This window comes from Diceros bicornis, chromosome 28 (assembly GCF_020826845.1).
Source record: "Diceros bicornis minor isolate mBicDic1 chromosome 28, mDicBic1.mat.cur, whole genome shotgun sequence".
In the NCBI taxonomy this organism is placed as follows: domain Eukaryota; kingdom Metazoa; phylum Chordata; class Mammalia; order Perissodactyla; family Rhinocerotidae; genus Diceros; species Diceros bicornis.
In genome coordinates, this window is record NC_080767.1 from 19,541,858 (window position 1) to 19,560,000 (window position 18,143).

Genomic DNA, 18,143 nt, shown 5'->3' on the forward strand with positions numbered 1-18,143 from the left:
TTAAGCAATAAGTGGTAAACCTAGGACACCAAAGCAAGCAGTCTAATCCAGGGCCCACAATTAACCACTTGACTGCTTCAGATACATTTTCCGAGTTGACATGCCAAGAACAGGGGCAATGAGATGTGGTCTGGGCAGGTCTTTGTTGCTATAAGGCAAAGAGTGCCCCTGGTGAGCTGGGAGGTCTAATATGGAGGGCATGCCCATCCACACCACAGGCAGACCGCCACAGATCGACACCTCAAGACAAGCCACATCTCTGGCATACCATTTAGGGAGCCTACGATGGATGTGATGCTCCCTGGAGCCGTGAACTGAAGAAGTGTTGTAAGATTTAGAGTACAGTGATTGACCCACAGCCAGCCACCAAAGTATATCAGGGCCTCCAGGGCTGCATCTAGGTCTGCAAAGGTCCAGGAGCAGAGACAAGAGTCTGCTGGTACTTGATGGCAACTAAGCAGAGAATGGTTCTGGGCAAAAGGAAGGAAACTAGACAGCTAGAACCAAGAAATAAATAAAAACAGGAACTAGGGAACGAGAGGAGTCAACCAGCCAGAAGAAAACAAAACAAAACAAAACTGAAGTAAAGCCAGAAACCAGAAATACAGTAGGGCCCTGGTTCCCAAACTGTGCCCCGAGGCACCTTAGGGTTCCAGAAAGAATTTAAAAGAGCACTGCCAGATATTTTAAATTTGAGAGAAACGGTGACACTCAACATCTGTCAGACACCATGTTAACTACTAGCTTCAGGTAGTTCACAGTTGCAACATTACATGGCATTACATTCCTTGCGATGACATCATTTCTTTGCAACATGATAAAATCAAGTATTGCATAAAACTCAACGTGGCACAGGAAATGAGGATAGTGGTGTCCAATCTGAGTCCAAGTTTCAAGAAACTGTGCAGTGCCCAACAGGTGCACATGTTCCTTAGTAACTGCTGTTAAGAAATAGATAAAAATGATATTCTTTCTTTCAATTTATATGTTTTTGTTTTGTTTATGAAATGGCTAATTTATTAGGACCTACATACTTATTAAGTTGATTTAACTGCTTAATAAATGAATCTGTTAGGTATTTCTTTTGGCCTAAAGGCACTGTGAAAAAATTATTGAGACAACAAGGGCATTGAGAAATTATGGGAACCACTGCCTTAGGGACTAAAGTTGTCTAGGGAAGACAGAAAAGTGGGGGATCTCAGAAGTGAGATGTGTATCTGTTTTCAGAGCTATTCAGGATCCTTTGACATGGCAGCACCAGCTAGTTCAAGGAAAACCTGTGCTACTGAGTCCCGGAAACATGATGGGTCCTGATCCTTCTGGGCTGCCCCTTCTTCTCACAATATAATGAAGACCTACCACAAAGAGGATTAATCCAAGGACTTTAGGTCTCAACACAGCAATATGATCATTCAATGAAAACACCAAGTAATCACATGCCTGGCATCTTATATAAAATAATCTTACTTAATCTTCTGCAGTTTTACTGTTTCTGTCCTGCCTCTCATTATACAGACAAGGAAACGGAAGCTTGGAGCAACTGAATACATTGCCCAAGTTGACTCTGCTGGTATGTAGTGGGGCCAGGATTAGAATCTAGGCAGTCAGTACTTCAGAGATAACTGTTATCCCCCATCCTATACTGCTCAGCTGTTAGGCCTTTAGGTTTCTAAAGAAATAAATATGCATTAGACTTCTACAGGGAACAAAGTTCTTCAGAGTAGTACATATATTTAAAAGGGACTAAATGCATTCCTATTTTTGTTTATTCTTAGTTTCTAAATCCCAGAAAAGTTTTCACCTCTTTTCTAGGTTTGCTAATGTCTGTCCTCACAAAGAAAAATAATGTAAATGGTTACAACATGGCATCATAAAAAGAAAAAAAAAAAAAGCCATCCAATATTGGCATGAAAGTAACAAAATGTTCTCATTCCTTTGTGGTAAGAGTGTAAATTGTACAAAATTTCTGGAGAACATTCAACAATAAGTAACCAAGATTCATAAAGTTTCAGTGAGGAGAGTGAAGATTCATATTAGATAATATTATCTCAGTGTTATTTACAACAGCAAAAAGAGAGAGAAAGCCTAAATGCCCAGTGATTACATAATAATTCCATTATTTGGATATACTGAACTTTGTGTAGAAAATTCTTGTTTTCAAAGATCACTTAATGGCATGGTAACACGCACAGGATATTTTAAAAATCATGCAACAAAATCCTATGCACTGTATGATCTCAATTGTAAAGTATTAATTAGAACAAAGGATTGGAAAAAACAACATATTCATTTTAATATTTTGGTTCTTCTCTGAATGGTTCAGAATTCTAAATTTTCTTAATTTTAATTTCTTCATTTTTAATTTTCTCAATTTTCTCTTGTTTTCCCCCAGTGAATATGTATTACTTTGGTAATCAAAAAAAAAGTAAAAAATATTAAAACAGGATTCTGTACTTAAAGGGGTAAATGCAGTCTAACACAATATCTCATTCCTGGAACATCACCTACACTTTAACACTTAACTTAAAACACTCATTTACATAAAGCTTTCCCAATTATGCATATATATGTTAAATTCTGCTTTTTTTTTTCCTTTTTTTTGAGGAAGATTTGCCCTGTGCTAACATCTGTTGCCAATCTTCCTTTTTTCTTTTTTCTCCCCAAAGCCCCAGTACATAGTTGTGTATTACGGTTGTAGAGCTGTAGCTCTTCTATGTGGGATGCTGCCTCAGCATGGCTTGATGAGCTGTGAGTAGGTCCGCGTCCAGCATCTGAACCGGCGAACCCGGGGCCGTCAAAGCAGAACGTGCGAACTTAACCACTACAGCACCGGGCCAGCCCCCTGATTATTCATAGGATTCTCTTCCTCCTCTAAATTCCCACGTAGCTTTATCCATACTACTCTTTTGGTATTTTTGTCTCCTTTGCCTTTTAGAATCATCATCTATGTACACGTAGCATCTTTCCTACCAGACTGCAGGCTGTCAGATGGCAGGGCCGTATTTGCTCCATAACTGTATCCTAAGGCTTACTCCCATTCTGCCTTGTAGTTGAGTCATATTTGTGAATGAGTAGGGATGATACATTTTGGTCTTTGTCATCCCAACACAAGAGGCAATATATGTCACTTGGACTGAGTTGGTTTGTACATAGTTGCAGTGTTCTTTAGGCACCAAGGGAGAAAGAACCAGATCCAGTGGGTGGTACCCTAGAAAACAGTTCTTTCCCAGATTTTGTCTCAATATCTATAATAGTCCATCTATCTGAAAACAGTCTGGCCTCTAGAGAGATAAGAGCATTCTCTGCATCCAAGATGTTTGAGCAGAGGCTGAAAGCCCATGTATCATTATAACTATACAGACAGGACTGGTTTTGGAAGAGGCTGTGAATGCCATAATCCTTCTAGTCTCATCGCACACCAAATTTCTAGGATTCTACCTTCATCAGTTAAATGAATAATTGAGGGATGAATGGATGGATGGATAAATGAACAAACTAATGGGTTGAATCCCCATCTAGGACCCTCAGTTCCATTTCTGTGGGCAGACTGTGGGAAAATGCCACTCGTGATTACATAGTACTATACAAGAGGCTAAATGGTTCCAAAGAAAACAGTTCAAATCCTGGGAAAACAGTTCAGAAGACTAATTGCAGCCAGTCACAGGTGGTGCTGTCATGACTGCAGAGCAACAGGTAAGGCATGAAAACTTCAGGTTCACTCTAACTTGTGCCAGCTGCATTCTAAGCACTTTAACACATCTCATTTTATTCTCAAAACAACCTCCCCACTTCGGGGGAAAGTAGATAAGTAACGTTCTCTCCAATCGTAGATGGGGAACAGAAGCTTAGAAAGGTCAAACACATTGCCCGAGGTCACAGGTTGTATGTCAGCAGACTTGGGGTTTTTAACCCACGTACATATAAACCCTAATCCCACGCTCTTTGGATTACGCCACGCTGCCTCCGGAAGCAAATGAAAGAAAAGGGGGCACAGGATATTCTTCATGTAGCCTATGAACAGCTAAATGATTGATTTATCCTTTTCTGTAAAGGTCCCCATGCAGACACATACAACTGTATCAGGTTAATGCAAAGACAAACATTGTTGCTTTATCGCCTCTCTTGGAGGGGATAAAACGTTTCTTCTTAGAATAACATAAAATTACATGCCTACTTTAAAAAAATCTTAGATATGCCATTGCTTCTCAAGTTACTTTTATAATAGGTCAGTTGCATTTTCAGCCATTAAAATAAAGGTGATGAATTTTCCTTGGGTGATAATAACCACTAAAGTGGATGTTTCAAATATTTTGAGAGGAAAGTCTATTTAGTTTAAAAATATCACTTTTCTTTAATAGCAAACTCTTCAAGACCCAGGAATTTTATCTCAGTAGTACTGTGTTTTCTCCCTAACTTCACCTTCCTTTACCTTTCTCCCCTCATCTTCTCCCTTGCAAAGCAGGTGTACACACACACATATGTGGGGGCAATCACCGGTCTTCACCCACTGTTTGAGTGGCACCAACAATGTGTCCATTTTGGTGGGAAAGGTGAAAACCAGACTTTAGAAATGAACAAGGATAGGCTTAATGCCAGGTGTGTATGACTGAACTATGGATGCCTGGATGCCAACACAAAGGTTCTGCTTCAGTAGGTCTGGGCTGGGGCCCAGGAATCAGCCTGTTTAACAACCCCAGGTGATTCAGATGTGGGTGGTCCTTGGACCACACTTGGAGAAACACTGACATAGTGAAACCCTTCATGGTACAGATGAGGAAATTGTTGTCAAGGTTAAGTGGATCGCCCAAAGTCACACCAACCAGTAAGTGGCAAATCTGGAGTAGACTATAGTTAATGCCTTTGCAACCACACTACATCACATTTCTTGCTTAGCATTCCAAACATTTTCTTTTCTTTTTGGTCTCTGCTCTATAAGCAGCAGCTGCAAAAACATTAATAGCTTACATTTATGTGACACTTGCTATAAAAAGAGCTTTCACAATCATTATATATGATCTTCACAAAAATATATTATCTACATTTGGCAGATGAGGGAACTGAAATTCAGAAAGATTAAGATTTTTGCTGAAAATTTTATTACTTTAATATAATAATATAGGGCAAAGGAATAGGACTTAATGAGTCTTGATGACTAGTAAGCATTCAAATGTTAACCATTATTATGATCCTCTTTATTTTTTTAAAAACTCTCAAAACCATAAATATTGACCCAGGAAAAGTTAAAATTGGTAGAAAAATTAATTAAAAACAAAATTAATGGCCAAACTGTACACAAATTTTATTACATATTAAAACCAAAACAAATCAAATATTTTTAATAAAATTTAGCTGTAAAATAAGGCCAAGGAAAAGTAAATGCGAGAGGAAAAACGAAAACTCACAATGGTAGACACTATGTTACATTCTGATATATTCAAAAAAACTAATTGATAAATTAAGTCTTCATTTTACAACGTATACAAAAGTTTGATGCTCATGAAAATTTCCGTCAAACTAAATCTGAAAAAATGTAGCAAACTAGAAATGTTTTAACTGCTCTATATATTAAATTGTTGAAGGGATTAGACTAACAATGTACACTCCAGAAAATACCTTCTCAACAAAAATTGTGTTACTCTAATTCTGATTTAAGTGTCTATGTTCCTAAAGATCATACAAAAATTTCCTTGAAGTCTAATCAAAATAATGGGTCAAAATATCCCATAACCTCAATAAGCTATCTAGTAATAAACCTACATACAACATTATTAAAGTCATAAGTCAATAATCACTGAGGGACAGAACATTGAACATATAATGCATTGTAATGTAATAACAATGTCATAGTATGTAATATATTTTAGATAGATCAATGCATATAAATGAATGTACTTTCTAATTGTTTCTAACTTTTTCTGATCCTGCTTCTAATGTCTTTTAAATTTATGCATGCTTTAGCGACAGACTTCTTGCCTTAAGTGACAGAACAAATTCAGATTGAACTAAAACATTATAAAATTTCATTCTAGAATTATATCAATCTTATTATCTTAGCAATGTAATAATCTATACTACAGTTAGACTTGCTATTCAAATTTCTACAGCATTCTCTTCCATCCTAAATAAATTGTTCTTATATGTTGGTACTTGTAAATATGCTAGAACATAACACGTGGTGCCTTAGAAACGGTGTTTTTTAATGAAAACATCTTCACTTTTTCCCCCTGAAGACATTAGAATTTGCCAAATTAAATAAAGCTAGTGCTCTAATCTCTACAACTTTTGTTTATTTGATTATTATACATGTACTGTGCAGGATGTCCAAATACAGCCTCTCCTGTTTTCGTTCAGGAACTCACTGATTGCAGCTCCTCAATTTATAGCTTGGCTTTTCCTTCTGGGCTGCGGCAATATACAAAGGAGCATTCCCAGGCGCCACGTGCTCAGCAAGGTTAGCATAGCAAATCCCTTCAATAAAACATGGTGAATCACTTGCTGGCTACAGCAAAGCTTGTCAACTTTTCACTTCATCAGTCTCCTACGCAGGTCCTGTGAGGCTGGGCTCCGAAGTGGCTATCTTCCCTCTCCCAAAAAAAAAGGAAAATAATTGGAGCAAATGAATTCATGCCTGCCACATGAAGAGAAGCTTTTTGAAGTGAAGAAAATACTCATTTAGAATGAACTCATGGAAAACCCTACTTAAAATGCAGTGTGCTTTGTGTCAACAAAAGTCTACTTGGACAGGATAAATAGGTGAAGCCATGAATTTCCAGTCTCTCGATGCCAGATTAAATCCCACTTCTTCAAAAAGACCCTGTTATTGCTGTGTCTCTCTATTAGAACTTCATATTTGCTTTGGATCATTACAATAAGTCCTCTATTGGTGGAGGAGACCTGCCAGGGTTTAAGTAAAGCCATGACCACACTCAGTCTAGACACTATCATCTTCACTAAAACACACGAATAAAAAGTAGCTTCTCAGAGGCATAAGGCTCCAGTTTAGACCTCAGAGAAAAAATATCAAAGGTAGAAAACACAAGGAAAAAAAATTATTTGTTTATATGGAAAAACAAATTTCGTTAAAATGTTTTTTTCAAAGAGCATGACAAAGAATATGCAAAAGGAGAGAATAATTCAGTTTTGAACTGGAGGTATACAACATTACCTGTTCATAAGCATACATAATTTCTGAGAAACAAATAGAAGATTCTATAAACCAGATATGTCCTTTTATTTCCAGATAACTCAAAACAAAAATAAGAAATATTAAATAAGTGAAACCCCTTGTGTATTTAAATTGATCTCCAGGATAATATGGAAACCTGTAATACAAAGAGAAAAATCTATGTATAGAGAGTTAATTGCCATCTAAAATACTTTATTTCCCAGCCAATACTTGGGGTCGGTGTGTGTGCGTGTGTGCGTGTGTGCGTGTGTGTGTGTGTGTGTGTGTGTGTGTGTGTGTGTTGGGGTTGTCAAATAAAATGCAAGATGCCCAGTTAAATTTGAATTTCGGATACACAATACTTTTGTAAGTATAAGTTTGTCCCACGCAATTATTTTTATTTGCTAAATTTGGCAATTCATGCATGTATGTGTGTGTTTATCCTATGTTCATTCTTATTACATCTGTATCAGGGAATCAGAAATGATGCTTAGAGTCCAAAAGAATATAAATCCCTGAAAACAGGATTGTATGTTTCTAGACGTAACAGCTGTCTCTGAATTATATTGCTCTAACAATAACAAAAATCAACTATAAACATTCTGAAATCTCCCTACCCACAATGCCATGAAAGACTGTGAGAAGGCATAGAAAACTGTATTCTTATCATGCTTCAGGTGTAAGTGTCCACATTTCCTGGCAATGATTTTTCAGGTCGTGAAATATCGACATGTCACTATAGAGCCCTTCTTGCTTTCCATAGGATGTTAATTTGCACGTATAGAAATTCATACCTTTCCTTATAGGTCAGTAATCATTCAAAACTCATTGACTTTATAACCATTTTGATGATGTGAACCTTCTAACTTCAGTCACTTCAAATAAATGAATTATACCAATGAAAATGCAGGCAAAAAATTTATAAGCACAATATTGTCTTAAAATTATGCAAGCTTCCCTTCCCATCTCCAGCAATTTACATGAGATGTGCAAGCCTAACAGGGGTTACTGTCATATCTAAGTGACATATTAATTGCAATATAAGGAAGTGATTGAATATTTAATTCAATTCAGAGTGCAAAGAATATCTAATAGAAATAATTCCTTTGCCTGGGCTCATGTGGCAAACTTCTACACAACGTCTAAGATGTAATTCCAATATCACCTTCATCATGTAGTCTTTCCTGACATTGCCCAATCAGGTGCCCATAGCACCTTGCATGTTTTATTTACCATATTACATTGTATTTATTTAAGTTATCTATCATGATCTACTAAAACAAGAGCTCTTTGAGAACAGAGTCCATATTTTCATTGATTTTTGTATCCCTACTCCTTAACAGAGAAACTAGTAGACATTAATATATGTTCATTGACAAAATAAACTATTTAACAAGCTCATAGTGAAACTTAGCCTAAAAAAAATGCCCTGGACAGGCAGAATGTGGAACTTCCTTATTATAACTACCTTATAACAAATATTCCTTTGAATGAGACTCATTATTAAATCACATTGAATTTAAAGCTACACAGGTATATTTCTATTGTTACTAGGGAACTTGTAAAACTCTATCCAGAATAAACGGTATACTTCATTTATTCATTCAACAAATATCTAGTTTGCTAAGTGCTGGGCCCCGTTCTAAGTGCTGGGAAGATAAGGCTCGACCATTATAGACTGTCCCTAATGATACTCCAAAGAGATTCATGAAGTAGCAGTGAGAGATTAGAAGAGAAGAAAATATCCTTTTCTTCCTAGGTGAACAGTGATGAGGCCCAGACTAAAGGAATCAGAGGTGGTCACACTGTAAAGTTGGGACAGGCTGGAGAACAGGAGCAATAAGGTCTCATGGGGTCTCACGGCCCCAACCAACCATTTGCCATTTCTTCCATTTATGGCGGATGTGGTCCTTCACTGCTGATCAAAAGGAAACAGAATGGTGCCCTAAATGATGGTTGGGCTGCCAGCTATGCCCTAAGCATTGCAGGTCCATCTGAAGAACTGAAGACCCTTTCCAATAGATATTAACAAAGTGGCCTGTTCCATTTCAAAATTCATTTTCATGGTCAACACCATTTACTCATCTCTGGAGAGTTACCAGGTCAAGACTGCCATTTCTTTGGTGTTAACAGGACTTTTCATACATAGGGCTAAGGATCAACAAATAAGTTGCAGGCAACTCTGCAGCACAGATGTATCTTTGGAAAAGCAAAGGCCACTCAGAATAAAATTTATAGCCTTTTACTAGAGCCAACAGCTGATAAAACACAACAGTATTTTGATACCATATCCTAGAAATGAAGCACCACCTCAACCACCAAATCCACTATTACGTGTATGCCGGTGTGTGGGTGTGTCAGAAAGAGAGAGAGACAAAGAGAAGGGGGAAGGAAATGCACATGTAGACAAGACCTAATAGTAATGATAATACTTGCTACCATGTAGCAAGTGTTTTCCATGAGTCAGACTCTGTGCTAAGTGTGCTTTCCATGAACCAGCTCACCTCATGCTCACAACCACTTGATGAGAAAGGGCCTACTACCTTTATTTTATTAGTTCTAAAACTGAGGCTCAGAGAGGTTAAGCTATTTACTCAGAGTTATGAACTAGTAAGTGAGGAGTGAGGATTCAAATTCCAAACTCTGGCCTGATTTTATTCCAAATTTAAGCTCTCAATCCCCAGGTAACAGTGATTCCCAGTGGTCACCATAATTCATTCAAGGAATCTTTGCATCACTTATGACCTTTAATGATAAGGGCAAATGACTGTGCAACATTCATATTGGGACTGACAGGAGGCTCAGCCAGACAAGGTCTGAATCACTCTCATCAAGACCTAAAATAAGAAAGAGCTTCATGTTCTGGCTGCTCTGCCCACACCTGAAAAGGAACTCTGTTGGGTTAATGTGGTATTTTTTGTTTGTTTGTTTCTGTTCAAAAGTTTCTTCTGAGTAAAAATATTTGAATGGAGTCAGGCAACAAAAGGGTATAAAGAGCTGTGTTTGAAAGTTGTTTTCCCTTTTGACCTGGGCCCAGGATGTGGGGCTTCTGCAGGGGTCTCTCCTGACCATACGCACAGTGCCAAGCCAGCCTCAGGGCTGGCCAAACAACCAAGGCTCTCATAAACATTCTCTCAGGTTCTTCCTCAAAGAAGCCTTCACAGGGATGCCATGGAGACCTGAGGAGACTTGGGTAGCCTTGGTTCCTCTTCAGAGCAACAGGATGTGCAGCTGGTCACCTGTGGCCAGGGAATAACAAACTCTTGTGTCCACTCCCTTCCCCTAGCAACAGGACCAACTGAGAAACCTTCCCTTCCTGTCGTGCAGCTCTCTACAGGAGAGTAAAGCAAAAAAATTCATTTCTTTGAGACTATCCTCTATGAATGGGCCACTCCCTTTAACGGAAGATAGTACATTTAAAGTTAAATATTAAAGAAGCTGATACGGAGATCAATCATAGTCCCTTGCTTTTGTTTCAATGCCATTTCTACATTTTCTACTAGAAAATTCTACACAGCTGATCCATAGTAGTTACTGCCCTTATCATTTTATTTACGGAGTAATAAATGAACACTAAATAATCTTGGAAATCAAACTGGCCAACTTCATCCTACACATGAAGGTACAGAGAAATGAATGCACAGAGAAAGTAACTTGCCCAGAATCACCCAGACAGGTAATGGCAGAGTCAAGAGTAGATCCCAGAGGCATCCTGCCTCAATGAATAAAAGTAGAGGAAGAAAACCCACCAGGTAAAACATAAACTTAATAAAAAACCATTGAAATGAAATGAATGAATGAATGAATGAAAAACTAATACAATTGCTGTTAAGATAGCTAACAGGATGCTAATACGTGTAAAAGCTATATAATGTGCCTCAACTCAGTTTCCGATGACTTTTGGAAACTCATTGGCAAGCTTTTGACCAAGCTTCATTACAGAGATTATCAGGTGGTTACACAAGGCCAAATTCAAGAGGACCCTTTCTGTGGGAGCCAGGAATCTTTATAGGACAAGGTTTACACCAAATCCCAGCTAGCCATGTAAATACTCATTGATGTTCATAGGAAAGAAAATGAGGGAAAGCCTGGATGGGACTGAACAAGGGGGAGGCATAGGCAGTAAGAGCAGCACCTCACTGGAAGTCAGCAAACCTGCATCTTGGTTTGGGCCACCAGCTAACTCAGACCTAAATTTCTCAATTAACTTGAGAGCTTCAGTCTCTTTCTTTGTAAGATTAGGGAGTTGGATGGTGCGATTTTTAAAGACCCTTTCAGCTCAAAAATTCTAAATCTAGACAGATCCTTGCTTTAAAAAAAAAAATGAAAGTCCTTCTCTATCATCTTTCCACAGTGGAACAAGTCCTGTGTCGAGCCCTGCATTTAAAAGCCAAGAGAAACTGCAGAAAGAATATAAATAGACAAACAAACAAACAGAAAGCAGAGCCTAGAAGAAGGGTGACCACCCCTCCCGGGTTGACCAGAACAGTCTTGGTGTGTGCCTATTGTCTCAGTGTCCCAACCACTTAGTGCCTGTTTTCACTATCTAAAGGGTCTCAGTTTGGATGATAAATCATGTGGTTCCCCTATAAGGAATTGGTATTCTTTATCTTGGGGAATCCTTCAGCATCGCTGATCACCTACAGGGCAGAAGCCCAAACTCCTTAGCATGAAGGCTTTGACTCGCACTCAAAATTCCATCCGGCGCACCCACCATGCTATCACACCTGACCACTTCCAGCTCCTCAAAGGTGACAACCATTGCTCCTGCTATCACCTAGCTTCTCCTCCACCCCCACCCTACAAGAAGGCAAGCTCCTCCCCATGCATCAAGACTAGCTCAATTTTGCCTCCTCTAGGAAGCCCTCTCTTCCCTCTACTCAAGATCACTTCACCCATAACTCTACTAGCACGTGGACCTGACTGTGTGTTACAGCTCTTTCTTAGTCTCCTCTACTATACCCTAAGCTCCATAAAGAATGGATTTTACCTTATTCATCCTTTTATCCCTTAGCACACAATTAGCACTCAATAACATGTTTCCTGAACTAAAGTGGAAAGAGAAGTATGTAAAGATTTGCTAACAAGATACTGACCAAATTATCATCTATAAGAGCGAACAAGAAAACAATGGGCTTAAACCATCAGGCCCCCACCACTATCATCACCACCAGGAACAGTCTCTTGTATGGTATGCGCACAGTCAGTACCTGTGATGGAAGGTCATGGTCTACAACAACTCTACAGCTGAATTCCAGTTCTGCTGCTTAAGAAAAGTGATCTTGGACAAGTTACTTATGCTATCTTAACTCAGTTCCTTCATACAAAAGTTTATAACTTGACACCAACCTTCCTCGGTGTCAAGTTATAAACAGTGCATGAAGAGTAGGGCCAAGTATTGACCGTGGGACAGAGAACATGGGAGGTAAGAGGTAATTTAGCTTCAGTGGTGATCATTTCCAGCCAGAACAGATCAAACTAGAAAATAGGGTCTCCCTCTTCTTCCCCAAAGAGAGAAGATCTACCTGAGTTTAGTTTGCTTTTTGTCCCTCACTCTCATCCTGGGCTCAGATGCAAAAACCTCCAACGGGAACGATTCTTTTCTCTTTCCAAATCCTGGCCTTCCTCTTTTCTAATCATCCCCAACAGAAGTGTCATCACAAGGAACAGAGCAGGAAAGGCAAGGACTTACAACTCAAGACAGACTGTGCTCAAATAAGGAAGAACATCTACTGCCACTCTGATTCAACCGTGGAACAGACTCAAAAGGAATTCTTGGTAAAATGTCAAGCAAGGAGAATTCAAGCCTGGGGAAGGTTACATGACTTCATGCTGGGACAATGAAGCTTCAAGTTAACTACACCTGGAACAAAACACTCCCTCAATCAGAAGCAGTCAGTTATTAGTGCTCCAACACCAAACAGTGGAAAAGGGCAGATGAAATGAGAGTCATGAGCTTCGTCATCAGAAGCAAGAGAAGAAAAGGAATGCTCCCTCGAAGCTTTCTTCTACCCAGGAAACAAAGCCCAGGTACCTAGGCAGCATCAACGGAAACAAATGGGATCACAATGTTTCAATTTAATAGCACAGTGCTGGTCAAACTTTATAACGAAACACAGCATGTGCTGGTAGTTGCTTTTATTATTGAGAGGCAAGATAGCATGGAGGTGAAAAACACATGGGCTCTGGAACCACTGCCTGAAATGAATTCCAGCTCTTGTACGTAACTAGCTGTGTGACCTTGGGCAACTTACCTAACTTTTTTGTGCCTCAGTTTTCAACTCTGGAAAACGAGGATAACAAATAGATAATGAATACACTATACGCCATAGGGTTGCTATTCTAAGGTAGAGTAGTGCTGGGCACAGGATTAATGCTGTGTAAGTGTTCGACAAATAAAAATAAATATTAAGATTCAGTACTCACTCAAAAGCAGCTTATATACAATCTTGTGCTTAAAAGCCGCTACTGGTATTGCCATCACAAATCTCAAAGACACCTTTATTTTATGTTGACTCCTAGGAATTCGACTTGCTGACCAACAAATCCTTTTGTTGATCATGAGGACTGAACAGGTCTAAAACCCAGAGGTCACTTTGACATGGTGAAATGGAAACTGAAGGTTTTCTACAGTTAATCAAACTGTCATCGTCCCCAGAATAAACAAAAATAAACATATTACCTATTGAGCATCCATTGAGGCCAGTCACTTTCCAAGCCGTTGTATCTGATTGGAAGGCACAAAACCTGATAGGAGTGTGGCTAGCTTTGGCTCCTGCCACATGGCTGAATAAAGTGGTGTGAACTTAGAGAATTCACTGTAGCTCTCTCCGGTCCTCAGTTTTGAAGGCCCAAAAACTTGGTTTTGCCACCGCATCCATTTATTCAACAATTACTTAATGAGCACCTACTTCATGTCAGACACTATGAGAGGTATTGTGGAGGAAGTGGCCAGCACATCATTACAATCCCTGCCTGCCATCACAATGTGGCAGAGAAGACAGATATTCAAAACCAAATGTGCACCAAAAAGACCCAATTGTCAATAAACTAGTTTACAATGAGAAGAGCTTCAAGTAGATTAGAATTCTTGTTCCTACAAGACCAACCCATCTCTTCCATGCAGTCATGACTACACAGAATTCAGGCGGTGGAGTACATTGTCGGAATGGCATTAGGCATCACCTTGACAAATGTCTGACTATTTAGGATTGTGAGTTCCCTATTCTAAACTTTCCAATCACCTGCCCCCTTCCCCTGCTCATTCTCCCTTTTTTGCTGCTTTTCTCACAAAGGCTACAGTCCATTTATTTAATTTCTCCTTCCTAGATTACAATCACATACACATCTTGCCTCACCAAATTTCTTCACCTGCTTATCACCCTGATTACAGTTTTCCATGTTCTAAAATGTCTTCCATCACACATCTATAGATATAACACTATTTATTCCAGAGGTAGTTACAGGTATTCAATCTTTGTAGCATCTACTAGTTTAAGCCTCAGGGGGCAACATTAGTTCTGCTATTTTCAAGTTTGGGTTTGGTGTCAAGGGGCAAAAGGGCATTCACAGCAGATGTACACTGAAACTGTTGCCCCATAAACCCTCAAAATATTTCTCATTTAACCTGCAAAGCAATCCAGTGAGGCACAACAGTTAATTTTATATGAATCGTGAAGCATACTGCACACCGGAATATGCTAGGCATTACACAAAGGTCAAAATTAAAACAAGAACTTGCCAGGTTCATAGTCCAAGTTCAGTAGTCATTTTCTGCTGATGGTTCCATGAACTATAAGCAGCACTTGGGTAACAGAAAAAGCACATCCCTATGAAAAGTTTCAACCAACATTCAGATCATCAGCAAATAAATATTTGAGTCAATACAGAAGTAAAATATCTGTTATTTAATTTCATACAAAAATAGCACCCGTGGTAAACTAAGATGTGTCCATCCATATCATGGAAAATATGTCTTTGTAGCACAGGTACGCTCAAGGTTTCTGTTGATAATTAAACATGTAGGGGGACCATTTTGTACTTCTACTAAACTTCGTTGGATGGAATAAGATAATCTCACATTGGAGGTGATGGGGGTCCAGTGGGGATACAAGCTAAGTGTGCCAGTTAGGGCTTCAGTTATGTCAGCAATCACAAGGCCTGTTGTTATTCTTATAGGTCTACAAGAGGGTCACAATCAGGATACCCAGAAATGATCTCCATGATGCATTCGCTCTAACCAAAACAGATGGCACCGTCGCATCAACTCGCATGCTAATTTATTTAGTGATATTTAGGGCCCTCTCTCTTTCCACTGACTAAAATGAACATGACTCCCAGTTTCAGAGGAGCCACACAATCCCAGGTTGCATTCACTTAACACTGCTTCACAAATTGGAGCAAAGAGAATTAGAGAAACTTTCCACTGAATCTCCATGGCAAAAGATGAAATGCTAAAAGATTTTTTAAAGGATTTTTTAAATGTGATCAAACGTTAACCTGAAAATAGTCAGTGAAGAAAATGAAATTCAATAGCGTAATTATTTAAATAAATTCTCACTGGGTGAACTTTTAAAATAAGCACTCTAAGCTCCAAAGAAATGTTGTGTCTGTGCTTTTCGTGGGTACATCTCCAGGGGTCAGCACAGGGCCCGGAGTTTACTAGGTGCTCTTTAACTATTTTCTGAGTACATAAATGAATAAATAAATATATTCCTCCTGATCATTACCATAAATTTTTCATCCAGGAAAAATAGTAGTTATTTAAAGGCAAAAGTTATTGGAGCGCACATAAAAGAATAAAATCCTGCTCTTCACCTTGAAATATGAATTAACTTCCACTACTATAAACACAAAATTAATGAAAAAAGTAAGTTTTCATAAAGATAACTCTCACAGAATGCTATTAATTTTGATTCATTTTGTGTGGGAAATATAAATCCTTAATATACTTACCTACATCTATGTAGTAACAATTACAAAATGTGAAAGATAACTTATTTAGAAATAGACTCCTAAAAATAACTTTATATGAAAGTGTCTTCATATTATATAAAAGTACTTTCTAAATGGAAATCTGTAATAAAGAGACCACAAGGCAAAAGTTCCACAATTTGGGCTGTAAGGAAACCTTTCAAAAGCTGATATTTTCAATACTTGACAGCCAAACTCATCAATGACATCTTTCAGATCATCATTTATACATCACTGAGACATGTATTTCCCTAAAGCCAATTCTGTAATTGTACAAAGACTGGTATGCTAACTTTATCACAGACATTTGATATAAAGTCTCATCCCCTTGTAATTCCTACATATATACCTGGTAAATATTTATATTGTCACTTACCACTATCATAAACTAACATGGTATATATTAAGACATTGAGAATCCATAAAGTGAATTACAGTCAAGACAAAACTTACCAAGCACAATGACCACAGTCTTCAGAAGACTCATCATGGTATCCCGATTCCGCCGGGGTCCGGAACTATGCCGAGACATTCTCATAGTCCTCTGGCGAACATAGCCAAAGATATGAGCATAGAGAACCACCATTACAACAAAGGTCACCAAGTTGAAAATGGCCCAGAAAACTAAGTACGAGTCACTGTAGAGGGGTGCCATGTTGGAACAATTTTCAATATCACAGATGCAGTTCCAGCCCACGCTGGGTATAGCACCCATGACAATGGCCATCGTCCAAATGACCACAATCACCACCACCACCCGCCGGTTGCTCATCCGCGTGTGGAGCTGCATGCGGAAAACCGTGATGTGCCTCTCGATTGCAATAGCCAGTAAGTTGGCCACAGATGCAGTCAGGCTAGTGTCAATGAGGCCCTGACGGAGGAGCCACGTGCTGACCGTCAGTCTCCGAGTGTTAGGTCCCGTGTTGAACATTAGGTAGAAGTAGGCCAACCCCGCAAAGAAGTCCGCAGCAGCCAGATTAGCCATTAAGTAATAAATAGGAAAATGGAAGCGGCGGTTGACATAGATTGCCACCATGACCAGTAGGTTGGCCAACATGATGAAGATACAGACGGTGATTCCAAGTCCCATCACCAGCTTGCTGACTGTGTTCCATTCTGTGGCAAGATACTTTCCACTCCGGTTATAAAAGAAGGCAATGGATTCATTGTAGAAGCACTGTGGTTCATTCATGGCTGTGAACTAAAGAAGGGAGGAAAGATGAGAAAAAAAAAAAAAAAGGAAGAAACCACAGATCCAAATATAAAGACATAGTATAGACAACACAAGATGTCTATGGTAAATGCGGCAAAAAAAAAAGCAAAGAATTTGAAAATCTGATCCTGCACAAGGTTCTATGATTGTTGAAACCCCAAGGTTTCTCACTGTATTACTGTCCTCAAGATTAAAGACAGTTGGAGTTAAATAAATGACAAGGTCTGTGCTTGGTGGTTGCATGTCATTGAAGTCTACTAGAAAAGCCACATGGCCCAGAAATCTTGCTTAAAATACATGAGACAGATGGGAACTGTGCAAAGCATTGCAACTGGAATATTTACTATAGTGAAATCTATTTTGACCTGTTATTTAGGGAATCTGTAAACATAGTTGGTTTATAGATAGGGTACTATTGCCCTATTATTCTGCATTTCTGTTCTCACATAGTATGTTCAACCTGTGACAGACATTTTGTACAGCAAGTCCCCACAAGGACCGTCAGTCTCGACATTTTAAAGAGGTCACTATGCATCAAAGGTTTTTTGCTCAAAGCCAGCCTTTGCTGTTCGACATTCCTGTGGTCTGCACCGTCTACCCCCACGACTCCTTATCCCCAGAATAGCATGTATCAACCAACCTATGACGTTTGAGGACTTTTTTCTTTTTCAAGGACATAAGAAATATGTTACCTAATGTAACCTCCAAAGAGCAGTTGACACTTTGATACTGCTCTACAAAAAGTGAAGCATACTTAGATCAGATAAAGTATATCTTTTAAAATGTGGAGTG

At 38.9% G+C, this 18,143-nt stretch overlaps 1 protein-coding gene across 2 annotated transcripts in view; it reads right to left on the reverse strand.

Annotated features, from left to right (window-relative positions):
- The window catches only part of LPAR1 (lysophosphatidic acid receptor 1), a 141,157-nt gene that overhangs the window by 39,973 nt on the left and 83,041 nt on the right, over positions 1 to 18,143 (reverse strand). For both annotated transcript variants that reach the window (XM_058523759.1, XM_058523757.1), the window contains exon 3: positions 16,592 to 17,339. In XM_058523759.1, coding sequence (XP_058379742.1) covers positions 16,592 to 17,339 — 748 coding nt within the window. The remainder of the gene's footprint in view (positions 1 to 16,591; positions 17,340 to 18,143) is intronic.